The sequence below is a fragment of the Dendrobates tinctorius genome, unplaced genomic scaffold, assembly GCF_039654945.1.
Source record: "Dendrobates tinctorius isolate UK_male_01 unplaced genomic scaffold, ASM3965494v1 ptg000155l, whole genome shotgun sequence".
Taxonomy (NCBI): domain Eukaryota; kingdom Metazoa; phylum Chordata; class Amphibia; order Anura; family Dendrobatidae; genus Dendrobates; species Dendrobates tinctorius.
This window is the reverse complement of record NW_027361822.1, coordinates 22,996,338-23,013,715: the sequence shown is the minus strand read 5'-3', so window position 1 is coordinate 23,013,715 and position 17,378 is coordinate 22,996,338. Positions and strand designations below refer to the sequence as shown.

Sequence of the window (17,378 nt, the reverse complement as noted above, 5' to 3'; positions counted from 1 at the left end):
TCACTCCAATCGTTGCCTTCTCCCCATCACCCCCATCGGGTTGACAGATTACTGGGAGGGGCTGGTGAGGATCCAGCGGTCATGGTGCACATTGGCACAAATGACAAAGTTAGAGGTAGGTGGCAGGTCCTTAAAGATGATTTCAGGGAATTAGGCTGTTTGCTTAAAGCAAGAAACCTCCAAGGTGGTATTTTCGGAAATACTTCCTGTACCACGCCAGAGTGGCAACGGGAGATTTGGGAGGTTAATAAGTGGCTCAGGAATTGGTGTAGGAAGGTGGGGTTTGGGTTCCTGCAGAACTGGGCCGACTTCTCAGTTGGCTACAGGTTCTACGCTAGGGACGGGCTGCACCTCAATGGGGAGGGTGCAGCTGTGCTGGGGGAGAAAATGGCTAGAAGGTTGGAGGAGTGTTTAAACTAGGGACAGGGGGGAGGGTATGCCTTTTATAGGAGGGGAAGACAGTGCAGATAGAGACCTGGGCACAAATAATGAAATTGGGGGTGGGGTTAGAACAGTTAATAATTTAAGAAAGAATAGAGGTACAGAGAGATACATAAAGTGCATGTACACTAATGCCAGAAGCCTCGCCAACAAAATGGAGGAATTGGAGTTAATGTTGTTGGAACATAATTATGACATGGTGGGGATATCTGAGACATGGCTGGACGAGAGCCATGACTGGGCGGTTAACTTACAGGGCTATAGTCTGTTCAGAAATGACCGAACAAATAAGCGAGGGGGAGGCGTGTGTTCATATGTAAAATCATCCTTAAAACCCTTCCTTCGTGATAATATATATGAATCTAATGAAAATGTAGAGTCCCTGTGGGTAGAGATAAGGGGAGGGGGGAAAAATAATAAATTACTGATAGGGGTTTGTTATGTCTCCAAAAATAATGGAAGCAACAGAGAATATCCTCATAAAGCAAATAGATGAAGTTGCGACTCAAGGAGAAGTCATTATTATGGGGGACTTCAACTACCCTGAAATACACTGGGGAACCGAAATCTGCAGTTCCAGCAAAGGTAATAGGTTTTTGACAACTATGAGAGACAATTACCTTTCACAACTGGTTCAGGACCCAACAAGAGGGGGGGGGGGCACTGCTAGACCTAATATTATCCAACAGGCCAGACCACATATCCAATGTAAGGGTTGAGGGTCACTTGGGTAATAGTGATAACAAATTAATAAGTTTTCATGTATCCTTTAATAAGATGTGTAGTAGAGGGGTTACAAGGACACTAAACTTCAGGAAGGCAAATTTCCAATGGATGAGAGATGATCTTGGTGCAATTAACTGGGACGATATCCTGAGACATAAAAATACACAAAGAAAATGGGAGACGTTTATTAGCATCCTGAATAGGACCTGTGCGCAATATATACCGTATGGGAATAAACATGCGAGAAATAGGAGGAAACCACTATGGCTAAATAGAGCTGTAAGGGGCGCAATAAGAGATAAAAATAAAGCATTTAGAGAATTAAAGCAAGTAGGTAGTGATGAGGCATTAACTAAATACAGAAGCTTAAATAAATTCTGTAAAAAGCAAATCAAGACAGCAAAGATTGAGAGAGAGACCTAGGGAACAGTGACCACAATATAATACAATTCCACTTGTCCTTCAGTAAGGTGCCCTGGAAGGGGGTTACGAAAACGCTGAATTTCAGGAAAGCAAAGTTTGATCAGCTTAGAGAGGACCTTCGCTGAATTGATTGGGACAATGTCCTCAAAAATAGGAGCACAGAAAATAAATGGGAAATATTTAAATCAGTTTTACACACCCACTGCGAGCTAGCCATACCGTACAGAAATAAAAGGGCTAGAAACAGGAGAACACCAATGTGGCTAAATAAGGATGTAAGAAGGGCAATAAATAACAAGAACAAGGCATTTAGGAAGCTAAAACAAGAAGGCAATGAAGAAGCATTAAAAAGTTATAGAGAAAAAAATAAAATGTGTAAAAAACAATACATTTAGCAAAAGTGGAAACTGAGAGACTCATTGCTAAGGAAAGTAAAACAAACCCCAAACTATTCTTTAATTATATAAACAGTAAAAAGATTAAAATTGAAGGTGTCGGCCCTTTAAAGAACAATGAGGGTGAAATCAAATGTTTTAAATACTTTTTTCTCAACAGTGTTCACACAGGAAAAGGATTTGCCAGGGGAAATGCAGAGTGATAATGTAAACTCCCCATTAAGTATTACCTGCCTAACTCAGGAAGAAGTGCAGAACCGCCTAAGGCTACTTTCACACATCGGATCCGGCAAATATTTCATAAAACCGGATGTGACGGATCCGTTTTTCTGCCGGATCCGTCTTGTTCTTGACAGACAAAACTGGATCCGTCTCATCCGGTTCATCCGTTTTTCGATCCGTTTTTCGACGGATTACGCCGGATCCGGTTTTTAAAAACACCCCTTGTGGCCTTCCGAACGGGATTGGCTACTGGAAAACTATATATAGCGTGTTCCTACAGCCCTTCTTTGACAGGTTGTAGAGGAGAAAGTGCAGGTTGGAGAGAAGAGCAAGTTACTGGCGAAGATGGATGTTGTCATTGGAAATATTTTGAAGAATTTGGCGGATTTTACAGCGGAGGCGAATCGTTTGAGGGTGATTGTTCTGGAGAAGGAGAGAGCGAGACAGCAGCGCATCAGGCATCGTAGACGACGTTTGTGGATCCACCCCATCACAGCCAAGAGAATGACGCGTGGGGTCTATTCTACACTCTGCATGGACCTTCGACGAAACCCGGATAAATTTTTTGGATATGTTCGGATGAAAATGGAGAATTTTGATTACTTGGTGGAGCGCATTGCACACCTCATAAGAAAAGCGGACACCTATTGCCGCTTCTCTGTTTCACCCGCAGAGCGTCTGATGGTGACTTTAAGGTAAGCCACATTTATTGGATATGCTCGCATCAGAGCACACTTTCACTGCAATCTTGTTGGTGGTAGTTTGCATCTCCAAGTGTTATAGCTGAGTTTTGGTATGTAATGCTGTGATTTTAAACTAATTGATTGTTTTTTAATTTCCCACAGATTTCTTGCAACTGGAGAATCCCTTTCGTCACTGCATTTCCAGTACAGACTCGGGATTTCCACCATATCTGGAATAGTGAAGTACACATGCCGTGCACTGTGGGACTCCTTAGCTGAAGAGTTTTTACCAGAGCCCACAACAGAGAGGTGGATTGAAATTTCAGAAAAGTTTCAACAGATATGTCAGTTTCCCAACTGCTTGGGCGCTGTGGACGGGAAACATATCCGCATTGTAAAGCCAGCCGGATCGGGATATTTCAATTACAAGAAATATTTTTCAATTGTCCTCATGGCCATCGCTGACGCGGAATACAAATTTATTGCTGTGGATATTGGGGCCTATGGCCGCTCCAATGACTCTCAAGTTTTCAAACTGTCTGCCATGGGGCGTAAACTGTATGGAAACACCTTCCAGTTCCCACCCCCTAGACCGCTGCCGCAAACATCTGGTCCACCTATGCCATTTGTCTGTGTAGGGGATGAAGCCTTCCAGCTGTCAGAACACCTTTTGAAACCGTACGGTAGCAGAGGATTGTCAAGAACAAAACGCATTTTTAATTACCGCCTCACAAGAGCAAGAAGAATGGTTGAATGTACCTTTGGTATTCTGACAGCCAAATGGCGGGTCCTATTGACTGCGATCAACCTCAAGACAGAAACTGTGGACGAGGTGATCAAAGCTTGCGTGGTACTCCACAATTTTGTTATCTGCAAGGAACCCATTTCCATTGAGGACACCTCTGAAGAAACCACCTTGCAAGATTACCATGACATTACCACTAGAAGTTCTGTGACGGTTTCAGTAATGAGGGACAATTTTTGACTATACTTTATGTCACCTCAAGGCAGAGTACACTGGCAGGATGACAGAGTGTGAAAGATTTGTGCCCTTAACCAAAATTGTGTACCTTCTGTACCAACAGTATATACCTTTGCCAACCAAAGTTGGCTATCTTGTCATGGTCTTAATATTTTTACCTTTAGGCCACAGGTGTGTACCTGGTTGTGTTTTATGCAAAGTATTTCACCTTTTAACAAAAGTTGTGTACATTGTTAGGAAATCACCAACAATAAACACAACTTTTTAGGTGAAATACTTTGCTTCAAACACAACCAGGAACACAACTGTGGCAAAAAGCTAAAATTTACACACAGTTATATACCTAGTTTTGAATACCATTTTACCTTTTAAATACCCTGTATTTAACCTTTTTGGCCGCAGAAAGAAATGACAGACAACCAGTGTAAAATAATTTAACTTTTATTGAAAAATGTTTTTTTTAGTAAACTGTTTTTAAATTTTAATAAACTTTTTTAATAAAGCTTTGAAACCATAAAACTGGTCATTTTTATTAAAATACACACATATTATAAATCTGTGTAGTGTGGGGTGGAAATACTGCTGGAGGGGCTGCGGGACACTTCGACACTGGGAGTGTGGAGAGAGGACTGGGATCGTGGTGGGGAAGGAACAGTTAGAGGTGAAGGTGTGGAAAAAGCTACAGAATGGGTGGACATGTGGGAGGCAGAAGAGGTGGTGGGCGGTGGAGTGGAGGGTTGGGCAGGGACTGTAGGAGCAGATGATGGTGATGGCAAGTTGTATGGGGAAGGAGTTTGGTATGGGGCAGGAGTTTGGTACGGGGCAGGTTGCTGGAAGTGGGGAGATGTCTGGTACTGGGAAGGTTGCTGGTACTGGGGAGGTTGCTGGTACTGGGGAGGTGGATGGTATGTAATAGGAGGGGGAGGATGGAAAGTGGCTGGAGGGGGTGCAGGTGGAGGAACTACTGGGGTGGGAAGAGGAGGTTGGGAGGTAACGTGCTGGAGAGCACCGTGGAATGAATGCATTACATGCATCTGCTGGGTAGGAGATAGCGTTTCCATGCGCTCCACAACAGACCTGAAAAAGGTGTGGTTTGGCGAAGATCTTGCTTTTGAATGCATGGTTTGCAGAAGTGTCTTCACCTCCAGAATGCTGCAGTTGATCTGCTGAAAGCCTGCGGAGATTTGCTCTGACAAGACTTTTAGACAGTTCTGGAAAGATGCATTCAGATGCAAGAACTCTGGCGCATAAGTCTTTTCCTGACCCCTCTGCCGCTGCCGCCCAGTACCCGCAGGTGTACTAGAGGTGGCAGGGGCAGAAGGGTGGGGTAAAGGGAAAGCGATCTCCTCACCAGCAGCTTCATGTAATGTAGGCGGCCACGATGCTCCTGTGCTGGTGGATGGGACAGAGGGGTCGAATGTGTGGGAAGGCTGTGAAGGTGCAGATGTACCGGGGTGGTCGAAGTGTCCCTCGGTGCCGGACTCCTCAGGGATCGCCTCAGAAGGGTCCAACCGTGCAGGCTCCCGAGTGCTGCTCACCGTGCTGTGGAATAAAGAGAAAAAAAAAAACAATTAAAAAAGTGACATGGCATGGCCCTGGCTGAAAAAAAATTGTTACATCTAAACATTTTTTTTTCACATGTGGTGTGTAATATTTACCTTCTGGTGACCATTGTATCCCGGAGGAACGACAGGGCTTGTGCGTACTTGTACTTGCTCCTGCGTCCTCCAGATCCACTCGGGGCCCGCATCTCTTTATTGAACTCCTTCTTGAAACGATCCCTCACAGACCGCCACCGCTTCACAATTCTGTCCCCTGAAACGAGAAAGGAGTGGTTAGTATACAACATCAGTGTTTCCCAAACTCCAGTCCTCATGGTCCCCAGGGGTCATGTTTTCAGGATTTCCATAGTAAATAGAAATCCTGAACACATGATCCGTGGGGACCACGAGGACTGTTGTTCGGGAAACACTGGTTTACATCAAGCAACCAGTACTGTATATACTTACGCTCTTTAATCTGGGCCCGAGCATCGAGGTCCTCCCAGCGGTCCACAAGGAGCGAACAGATTTCCTCCCAGAGTCGTCGGGTAATGATCAGGTCAGCGTGGCGGCGGTCAGCCATATTCCAGAGCGGCTCCCTTTCTCTGACGAGATCGATGAGGTGGTCCACATCGATTCCTCCATCCTCACCGTCAGAGTCGGGAGCACGCTGTGAAGGCTGTTAAGGAAAAAGACAAAAATAACATAATTAGCCTCCACAAAAGAAATGAAATAAAAAGTGCAAAAAAACAAAGCAAAAATATTTATACTTACACGCTGGTGACCGCCGCGTTGCTGTCGCCGACGACCCTGGGAGGCACTGCGAGGACCTCTTGGCCGAGCACCAGATTGGGAAGACTAGAGAAGAAAACAAAAAATGTTATGTCTTTGGATGTAGGCATTTGTTTGCTGTGTGTGGTCTGCAGAACATTGTTTTCTATGTGTTGTGTGTAGTGTGATGTTGTGTTTCTGCGTTTGATGCCAAAAACTTACCAATTGTGAGCCCACTCCAGGTGTCTGTCCACCCCTTCCTTCTTCTTCTGGGAGCTCCTCTTCATCTTGTGATTCCTGTTTTGAAATAAAAGGCAATGAATAGACATATATTACAGAGATGATGGATTTTGGAAATAAAAACTTACCGTCAAACGCTGACGATGCGAGGGAGGGCTCCCAGAAGATGTGCTGTCCTCTTGCTGGCCAGACTCCATGCCTGTGGGTGGTGTTACAGCTGCTGCCAGTGCTGCTGCTGCTGCATCTCTTGGGCGGCTGTTGAATAAAGAGAAACAAAGGGCCAATGAATATCTTGATATTCCATGGCCCTAGTTTGGAGGAATGGGGGATTTGATAATTACCGTCTCTCATCTGCTGCTGGACTCCCATCCTCAGCATGTTCCATTTGCTGCTCCATTTGGCGTGGTGGTGGTGCTGATGGTGCTGCAGTGGTCTCCTGCCTTCTCCTGCGCCTGGTTGCTGTCTTGGGTGGCATGTTGGGCGTGGCTGAGGGTCCCACTGTCTTGCTTTTATAAATGTGTCTTGTGGGCAGAGCTACTGAGCATGCTCAGACCAAAAAAACCAGATCCGGCTATCGCCGGATCCGGCGCATTGCGGCGCTCATAGGCTTTCATTGTGTGAAAAAGCCGGACGCACCGGAACCGGCGTGTCCGGCTTTTTCGCCGGAGACAAAAAACGTTACAGTAGCCGTATTTTTCAGACGCCGGATTGAGACACATTGCCGGATCCGACGAAAACCGGATGAAACGCATGGCCATCCGGCGCGATCCGGCGCAAATGCAAGTCAATGGGGGGGAAACCGGATCCAGCATTGCATTTCGCCGGATCCGGTTTTTGTCAAAAGCGCCGGATCGCGCCTGACGGCGAAAACCTGATGTGTGAAAGAGGCCTTAGTAAGATTAAAATTGACAAATCACCAGGCCCTGATGGCATTCACCCTCGGGTATTAAGGGAGTTAAGTAATGTGATAGACAGGCCTCTATTCCTTATATTTAAAGACTCTATAGAAACAGGGTCTGTTCCTTTTGATTGGCGGCAAGCAAATGTGGTACCAATATTCAAAAAGGGGTGTAAAAGGGAACCTGGAAACTATAGGCCGGTAAGCTTAACATCTGTTGTGGGTAAAATTTTTGAAGGGATACCATTATGGAATATCTCAATGTTAATATATGTTTAACTCCATATCAACATGGATTTATGAAGGATCGCTCCTGTCAAACTAACCTGATCAGCTTCTATGAGGATGTAAGCTCTCAAATGGACCAAGGAGAATCATTGGATGTCATTTATCTCGACTTCGCTAAAGCATTTGACACTGTCCCACATAAAAGATTGTTAAGTAAGATGAGAAAGATTGGGCTAGGGGAAAATGTGTGTAGATGGGTAGGTAGCTGGCTTAGTGATAGAAAACAAAGAGTGGTTATTAATGGTGCATACTCAGATTGGGCCAGGGTTACTAGTGGGGTACCACAGGGTTCTGTATTGGGCCCCCTATTTAATATATTTATTAATGATCTAGTGGATGGCTTACACAGTAAAATATCAGTATTTGCAGATGATACAAAACTATGTAAGGTAGTTAACACAAAGGAGGACAGTTTGCAACTACAGACAGATTTGAGTAAATTAGAGAATTGGGCTGAAAAATGGCAAATGAGGTTTAAACACAGATAAGTCTAAGGTTATGCACATGGGAAGGAGAAACAGATTTACTTACTAAATGGGAAACTGCTGGGGAAATCAGACATGGAAAAAGACTTGGGCATCTTAGTCAATAAGAAGCTAAATTGGAGTGCCCAGTGTCAGGCAGCTGTCATCAAAGCAAATAGGGTCATGGGATGCATTAGAAGAGGTCTGGGGACATGAGATGAAAACATAATTCTCCCTCTGTACAAATCACTCGTCAGACCACACTTGGAGTATTGTGTGCAATTTTGGACGCCGGTGCTCAAGAAAGACATTACTGAACTTGAAAGGGTTCAAAGGCGGGCTACTAAAATGATAAATGGAGTTGGTTCACTACAATACCCAGAAAGGTTATCAAAATTAGGTCTATTTACTCTAGAAAAGAGAAGACTTAGGGGAGACTTAATATATGTACAAGTATATCAGAGGGCAATACAGAGATCTCTCCAATGAACTGTTTGTACCAAGGACTGTGACAAGAACAAGGGGGCATTCTCTTCGTTTGGAGGAAAGACAATTTCTGCACCAGCATAGAAGAGGGTTCTTCACGGTAAGAGCAGTGAGGCTCTGGAATTCTCTTCCTGAGGAAGTGGTGGTGGCCAACTCACTGAATGAATTTAAGAAAGGAATGGATGCTTTTCTTGTGAGTAACAGTATAGAAGGTTACGAATAACAGAATATTATAGGTAGATGGTTGACGCAGCTTAGGGGAAGGAATTTTTTTCCCTATGGAGAAAATTGGCTTCTACTCTGTGGGTTTTTTGCCTTCCCCAGGATCAACAATGCAGAACAGCTGCACTAAAAATAGGCTGAACTAGATGGACACAAGGTCTTCCTTCAGCCTTCAAAACTATGTTACTATGTATGTTATGCCAGAGAAAGTAAAAATAATTCCAAAATATTCTTTAACTACATAAATAGTAAGAAGCTAAAAAATGATAGTGTTGGCCCCCTTAAAAATAGTCTGGGTGAAATGGTGGATGAGGATGAGGAAAAAGCCAATATGCTAAATGACTTTTTTCAACAGTATTTACACATGAAAATCCCATAACATGATCAGGGATAAAAATTCTCCATTAAATATCACCTGCTTAACCCAGCAGGAAGTACTGCAGCGTCTAAAAATCACTAAAATTGACAAATCCTCGGGCCTGGATGGGATACACCCCCGAGTACTGCAGAAATTAAGTACAGTCATAGATAGACCATTATTTTTAATCTTTAAAGATTCCATAATAACAGGGTCTGTACCACAGGACTGGCATATAGCAAATGTGGTGCCAATATTCAAAAACGGGACAAAAACTGAACTTGGAAATTATAGGCCAGTAAGTTTAACCTCAACTGTGGGTAAAATACTGGAGGGTTTTCTAAGAGATACTATGCTGGAGTATCTGGAGAAGAATAACCTCATGACCCAATATCAACATGGGTTTACAAGGGACCGTTACTGTCAGACTAATCTGATAAGCTTTTATGAAGAGGTAAGTTCCGGACTGGACCAAGAGAATGCAGTGAACATGGTGCACATGGACTTCTCAAAAGCTTTTGATACGGTGCCACACAAAAGGTTGATACATAAAATGAGAACAATGGGGATAGGGTAAAATATGTGTAGGTGGGTTAAGAGCTGGCTCAGGGATAGGAAACAAAGGGTGGTTATTAATGGAGCACACTCGGACTGGGTCACGGTTAGCAGCGGGGTACCACAGGGGTCAGTTTTGGGCCCGCTTCTTTTTAACATATTTATTAATGACCTTGTAGGGGGCATAGAGAGTAGAATTTCAATATTTGCAGATGACACTAAACTCTGCAGGGTAATCAATACAGAGGACAATTTTATATTACAGGAGGATTTATGTAAAATAGAAGCTTGGGCTGATAAATGGCAAATGAGCTTTAGTGGGGATAAATGTAAGGTCATGCACTTGGGTAGAACGAACAAGACGTATAATTATGAGCTTAATTGTAAAACACTGGGCAAAACTGTCACTGATAAAGACCTGGGTGTATGGGTGGACGACAAACTCACATTTAGTGGCCAGTGTCAGGCAGCTGCTGCAAAGGCAAATAAAATAATGGGATGCATTAAAAGAGGCATAGATGCTCATGAGAACATAATTTTACCTCTATACAAGTCACAAGTGCAACCACACTTAGAATACTGTGTACAGTTCTGGTCTCCGGTGTATAAGAAAGACATAGCTGAACTGGAGCGGGTGCAGAGAAGAGCGACCAAGGTTATTAGGGAACTAGGGGGTCTGCAATACCAAGACAGGTTATTACACTTGGGGTTATTTAGTTTGGAAAATCAAAAGCTTAGGGGTGATCTTATTACAATGTATAAATATATGCGGGGACAATACAAAGACCTTTCTAATGATCTTTTTACTCTTAGACCTGTGATGGGGACAAGGGGGCATCCTCTAAGTCTGGAGGAAAGGATTAAGCATACTCACAGACGCGGATTCTTTACTGTAAGAGCAGCGAGACTATGGAACTCTCTGCCATATGATGTTGTAATGAGTGATTCCCTATTAAAATTTAAGAAGGGACTGGATGCCTTTCTTGAAAAGTATAATATTACAGGGTATATACACTAGTTTCCTTAATATTGCGTTGATCCAGGGAGCTAGTCTGATTGCCGTATGTGGAGTCGGGAAGGAACTTTTTTCCCCAATGTGAAGCTATTTGCCACATGGGTTTTTTTTGCCTTCCTCTGGATCAACATGTTAGGGCAAGTTAGGATAGGATATGGGTTGAACTAGATGGAGTTAAAGTCTTCCTTCAACCTTAATAGCTATGTTACTACCCTCTTCTCCACCTACACACACACACAGCATCATTGACTTCTCTGTATATTCCCCTGCAGCGCTACGCATGCAAGCACACACACACACACACACACTAACACTCATCTCTACACACACACATACAAAACACACACAGCATCTCTCACCTGTCCGCATCACCTGCGCCTCCTCGCTCTGGCACAGCCGGCCACTGAATGATGTCTTCCAGCGGCGCTGCTCTCTGTGTCAGAAACAGGAAGCGCGGGTGCCGGGCAGGAAGCAGGACGGATCCTTGCAGCTCCGCTCCTGCTATTTTCTCTTGCAGGCAGCGGAGCTACTGGGATCGCTCCCTGCCCGCCGCACATGAGGGCAATCTGGCCAGGGGCCCCCCGGAGCCTCGGGCCCGGAGAAACGGCCAGATTGCCCTCATTATTAGCCACCCTGCAGGGGCCCCCAGGAGCCTCTGGGCCCCGATGCAGCCGTACCAGTTGAACCGGCGGTATGTCCGCCCATGGGGAGAAGTCCGTGTTCGGGGTCCATGCAATGGCATTAGTTGTCCAGTGCGGACCCTGAACTTTACCGTTCAGGTTCTCCCATCTCTAATCATAGATATAAATAATAACTTGCAACCTGGTCATGTTTATTATTGTAATATACATAAACTAAAAGCATTTGCTCAGACATGAGATTGTGAATTTAAAGAAACTGTAATAAATGGCAGATCTCTAAAATTGGGCATTAGGAAAAAAAGAGGAAGAAATGTTGGGTATTTTTTGGGAGGTGTTGGGGGAAGGGCTTGCAATACTCTTTGTCCATGTAGTGAATATCTAAATATATACCAATGTGAAATAGTCAATGCTAATGTTATATTGCTTTTTAGATAAGGGATGTCTATTAAGAACTACATATTTTAATTCTAATGTAAGTTTAAAATAGCCTTTCCTTTCTCAGTTACTTATTTGTTGTTTCTTTGACTGTCTCTGTTATGTGTTGTCTTGTAACCTTTGTAAAAATACATGGTTTCTCCCAGTGTGAGTTCTCTGGTGTTTAACAAGACTTGATTTCTCTGCAAAACATTTCATACATTCTGAACATGAATATGGCTTCTCCCCTGTGTGAATTCTCTGGTGTTTAACAAGACTTGATTTCTCGGAAAAACATTTCCCACATTCTGAACATAAAAATGGTTTCTCCCCTGTGTGAGTTCTCTGATGTATAACAAAAGATGATTTATCTACAAAACATTTTCCACATTCTGAACATAAAAATGGTTTCTCCCCTGTGTGAGTTCTTTGGTGTCTAACAAGACCTGATTTCTCTGGAAAGCTTTTCCCACATTCTGAACATGAATTAGGCTTCTCCCCTGTGTGAGTTCTCTTGTGTATAAGAAGATGTGATTTATCTGCAAAACATTTGCCACATTCTATACATGAATATGGCTTCTCCCCGGTGTGAGTTCTCTGGTGTACAATAAGACTTAATTTCATTGCAAAACATTTTCCACATTCTAAACATGAAAAAGGTTTCTCCCCTGTGTGAGTTCTCTGATGGGCAACTAAATGTGATTTCTGTTTAAAACATTTCCCACACTCTGAACATGAAAAGGGCTTCTCCCCGGTGTGAGTTCTTTGGTGTAAAACAAGGCTTGATTTCTCTGTAAAACATTTCCCACATTCTAAACATGAAAAAGGTTTCTCCCCTGTGTGAGATCTCTGATGGGCAACTAAATGTGATTTCTGTTTAAAACATTTCCCACACTCTGAACATGAAAAGGGCTTCTCCCCGGTGTGAGTTCTTTGGTGTAAAACAAGGCTTGATTTCTCTGTAAAACATTTCCTACATTCTAAACATGAAAAAGGTTTCTCCCCTGTGTGAGTTCTCTGATGTCCAACTAAATCTGATTTCCGATGAAAACACTTTCCACATTCTAAACATGAAAAGGGCTTCTCACCTTTGCGAGTTCTTTGGTGTAAAACAAGACTTGATTTCTCTGTAAAACATTTTCCACATTCTGAACATGAATATGGCTTCTCCCCTGTGTGAACCCTCTCATGTCTAATAAGTTCTGATTTCTTATTAAAATTTTACCCACACTGTGAACAAGAAAATCTCTCCTTTGTGTGAACTTTTTTAAGAGTAACTAAAGCCATTTTGAGAGAAAAACTATTTCTATTTTCTTCAGTTGATAATGGCTTCTTTGCTTGAAGAACAGTTTTATTTTTAATGCCTCTTTTGTGACTTTTATTTTTCTGAATAACCTGTAATGAATCAGAAGTTTGGATCTGTTTAAAGGGATCAGATGATAGATCTCTGCTGTCAAGGGATGATGTTATATCTGGAGTAATGGCATTCACTTCACTTATGTCTTGTGTTACAGCAAGGTCATCTGATTTAAAAATTCTAGATGTCACTTGTCCCTGTGATCTCCTGGTACAGTCATCTGCAAAGAATAAAAGGATTATTTTTTAATAAAATATCCTCAAAACATATATTTGTATATCACAATTTCTAAAATATAAACTGCAACTGACGTAGACAAAACCAGCTGACAATCAAACATTAGACCTCAGAGCACGAAAGAATAGAGCACGATTGTTTGTTCTGCCTCTCAAACACTGGAATAATACACCAGCAGAAATTATTATGTAGGTCAAAGTGATACCAACAAAAACTTACCCAATAAATGGGTTTCGGAAAATGACAACACTAAGGGAAAATTTGTATTTTTTTTTTGTTGCAATATTCAGAATTTCTTTTCATGACTTTTCACAAACTATTAATGTTTGGTGTCGCTGTAATCAGACTGATATTGTACAACTAGGTCTCCAGCCATTTTTACGACAAAATTAACGCTGTAATAGCAAAACCCAAAAAAACAATGTCAGTATTGCATTTTTTCAACATTTCGACATACTTAGAATATTTTCCCCCTATTTTTCAGCACATGATATGGTAAAAGGAATGGTGTCAAAACTACAACTTGTCGGGGGGCGTCTGGAAGCTGAAGAGAGCACACACATGGAGGTGAGCTCTCCTACAATCCACCGTATATCTGCTCCAACCAGCCTTCTAAGAAGACCTGCAGACATCTGTTAGATACAGTAAACCCTCTGACTGGCGTGGGAGCCCCGGGAGCCGCTCCCGATCGTGTGGAGCCTACCACCAGTGAGAGGCCTGGAAGCACCCCTGCAGACTACGACCCTGCCAGGCTCATAGAGCGGCTCAGGTGCTGCACTTCGGAGGGCCCGCATCAGCACATATACCGGGTGCCCACGTGAGGACCGTGAGGAGAAGGAGCCATCAAGGGATGCCTCTTTCAGAAACCGGACAAACTGTGGGTGAGTGCAGCGGTGGAGGAGCAATGGCCATCTTACCAGTGCCTAAGCTCCTCACTGACATTGCCTGATCCCTAATCAGCCCCTGTACCTGCAGAGGCTAGGCCCGCACACTAAGATAAGCCATAACAGAAGACATCAGCATTTGGGACAATTGAAACTGCTGTCTGAGCAGGGCACACCGGAGGTCCCTTCACCACCTCAATCCCCCTCCTCCCCCTCTCTTCTCCTGTATGTGATTGCACTCACAGCATGGGGCATGCATCCACAGAAAGCCTCTGCGATCACTCCAACTCTCTAGAGGCCCCGTTAACATAACGATGTCCCAGCGATCCCACCAACGATCCGACATGGATGGGATCAAAGGGACATCGTTAGGCTGATCATTGGTGAGCTGTCACATAGACAGCCCCTCCAGCGATCAGGACCAGCGAGCAAGCTGGTTTCCAATTAAAACAACGGGTATCTAAGAGCCGCGCGGCTCTTAGATACCCGCTGTTTACCCTGGAAACCAGCGTGCACGGTTTCCAAGGTAAACAGTGGGTAACCAAGAGCCGCGCAACTCTTAGATACTCGCTGTTTACATTGGAGACCAGCGTCCAGGGTCGCTGATCGCTGGACTCTCGCTGCCACACGCAGCGAAGCGCACTGGCCAGCGGGAGACCAACGATCAAAAAACAGCCCAGGATGTGTGAGCGCGATCAGCGATATCCTGCAGCGGGGCCGGTCACTGATCCATGTCACACAGCGATATTGCTGGCGATATTGCTGGCGAGATCGCTGTGGCGTCACAAAATCAGCGATCTCGCTGGCGATATCGCTGTGTGTGACTGGGCCTTAGCTTTTGCACAGCCTTGTTGTGCTTAGCACCTGCATTAACCCTTTGTAAACTTCTGAATGCATTATAAACTGCAGACAAGAGAATTTTTTTTGCCAGTGTATGTGCTTAGTGCATAACTCTTATTCTTCTGTGTTACACCATTCACACTAGTTTTGGCACACTTGAAGCAAGATTGCCACCTACTGAACACGCTATATGTTCAATTTAGCAACACCCTATATCTGCTGGTTTCTTGAATATAACTCTTAAAGGGTGGGTGCCCCTCCGATCCTGTACTTGATAATGTGACCTAGAAATGCCTTAATCACAGCCACACAGACCCAAATAAGCAGCTAGAAGCAACTCTTATCTGTAACCAGATTGACCCTGCATAACATACCAGTGACCATGACAAGGGGCAGACCACGAAAAACGACCTCCCCTACTAAACTCACAAATTTTTTCCCTTGGTAATCAACACGCACTTCCTCAGCAAGAAGTGAGGCCCCATCCTGTTCCTCAGTGGCTTCCGGAGGGACATCTCGAGGGGACTCTCCTGTAGGAAACGACCATCAGCTAGCAGAAGCCTCTTTAACCAGAAACATGATGGAAGACCTCCTAAGCAGTTTGTGTTCATCCCTAAAAGCAGATATGAAACAGATGGTGGGGGACCTAAGAAAAGAAGTGAGGCCTGTAGCAATATGTTGTATGATGATGTGGTCTCTAGGGGTCTCACTACGTTGATGTGTGTACTATAGAGTTTAAGAACTTGTTGGTTAGCTGTTGTTAACAGACATCTTGTAATGGAGGAATGCTTCGCAAGTCTCATGTAATAAAAAGCTTGGAGATATCCAAGGAGTGTGATCCATGACAGGCAACAAATAACAGAACAAGGCCTTGGGGAGTGCACTACCCATTTAGAAGGGAAAATGGCTGAATTTGCAGCATCTCACAATGCCTTTCAAGAACAAAAAGAGTTGTTGGAACAACTCAGAAGTAAACTTCAGGATCAAGAGGATAGATCCCGCAGAAATAATGTGGGCCTGCGTGGAATCCCGGAATCTGTTAAAAACTCTGACCTTGGGAAATTTTTCCATGAAATGCTCCAAATCATTCTCCCAGATGCGGCGGATTCAAGTTTATTGGTGGACTGCATACACAAGGTTCCTAAGCCCAGGTTTATAGACCAATCAGTTCCAAGGGACACTCTAGCGCGCATCCACTTTTTTACAATGAAGGAGCAATCTCTCCGCTGCATTAGAGGACAACCGAAGCTCCCTGCACCATATCAGGGGATCTCTGTCTTTCAGGACTTATCTGCGGTGACATTGACAAGACGTTTGGAGTTTGCACCATACACAAAGATCCTGAGAGATGTTGGGATCCTCTACAAATGGGTGTTCCCTGTTAAATTATTGGCCTGCAAAGATGGAGAAATCGGGGTGTACCACACTCCCCAACAGGTCGAGAACCAGTTTTGTAGATAGACCATTATGCCGAAGGATTTTGTCTCTCCCCTAGCCCACACCAAAGGTCACAAGAAAATCCTAGTCAAATGGGAAAAGGTGAAATGAGAAACTTGCCCTTGTTTACCTCTTTTTGGGGGTTTGTCATGTTAAGTGATTTTTCCTTGTAATGTCTTAATTGGGAGAACTCCAATTCTCTACAGATATTATACAGGGTACAGATATTGTGCCAGACACCCCCCTGGGCAGCGCGACTCTTCACAGACCGCTACCAGTGTGCGTTGCACAAATCGCACACAGTTACAAGTTTTGTATATGCTTGTTTATGTTTTTATACAGTTGTTTAAAGCTTGTTAACTCTTACACCTCACAGGTCATTGGTCAAACAAATATACATGCATGTGGTGTCTACGTATAGCAGGCGTGGGGAACCTTTTTCGAGCCCGGGCTATTTGGAAATTTCTACCATCATTCGGGTGTCACACAAAAATGATCACCTTGAAAATTACTAATTAATGTGACAGTTGGAGCTGCTTCTCTTTGGTGCAGCTGTGATGTAAGGTGATACTGATCATGTTGCTTCTCACAGCTGCTTTTATAGGTTTGTCGGCCAGGAGAGCAGTCAACTTTTTGTCATAAGTTTTGTAAATCATATACATCACATAGGACACGCTGGGACTACTGTCTATACATCACATAGGAGACACTAGGACTGCTGTATATACATCACATAGGAGACGATGGGACTGCTATCTAAGCATCACATTGGAGACACTGAGACAGCTATATATACACCACATAGGAGATGATGGCACTGCTATATATGCATTACATAGGAGACACTGTGACTACTGT

At 43.8% G+C, this 17,378-nt stretch overlaps 2 protein-coding genes across 2 annotated transcripts in view; both read right to left on the bottom strand.

The window, feature by feature from the left end:
- Positions 1–17,378, bottom strand: part of LOC141051187 (uncharacterized) — a 180,816-nt gene that overhangs the window by 149,897 nt on the left and 13,541 nt on the right. The window contains 3 exon segments of the mRNA XM_073548051.1: positions 11,070–11,143; positions 11,858–11,927; positions 11,930–13,342. Coding sequence (XP_073404152.1) covers positions 11,070–11,143; positions 11,858–11,927; positions 11,930–13,342 — 1,557 coding nt within the window.
- LOC141051104 (uncharacterized) lies at positions 4,375–10,585 on the bottom strand. Its single transcript, XM_073547982.1, has 2 exons — positions 5,531–10,585; positions 4,375–5,414 (listed from the first exon to the last, which is right to left on the bottom strand). Exons 1-2 carry the CDS (start codon positions 5,746–5,748, stop codon positions 4,421–4,423), a joined length of 1,212 nt encoding a protein of 403 aa, XP_073404083.1. The 5' UTR covers positions 5,749–10,585; the 3' UTR covers positions 4,375–4,420.

Coding starts and splice junctions, on each gene's coding strand:
- LOC141051104 (XM_073547982.1), bottom strand. CDS start 5,748: ATGAGGACTGGAGTTTGGGAAACACTGATGTTGTATACTAACCACTCC. Junction 5,415..5,530: donor GATACAATGGTCACCAGAAG/GTAAATATTACA, acceptor TTTATTCCACAG/CACGGTGAGCAGCACTCGGG.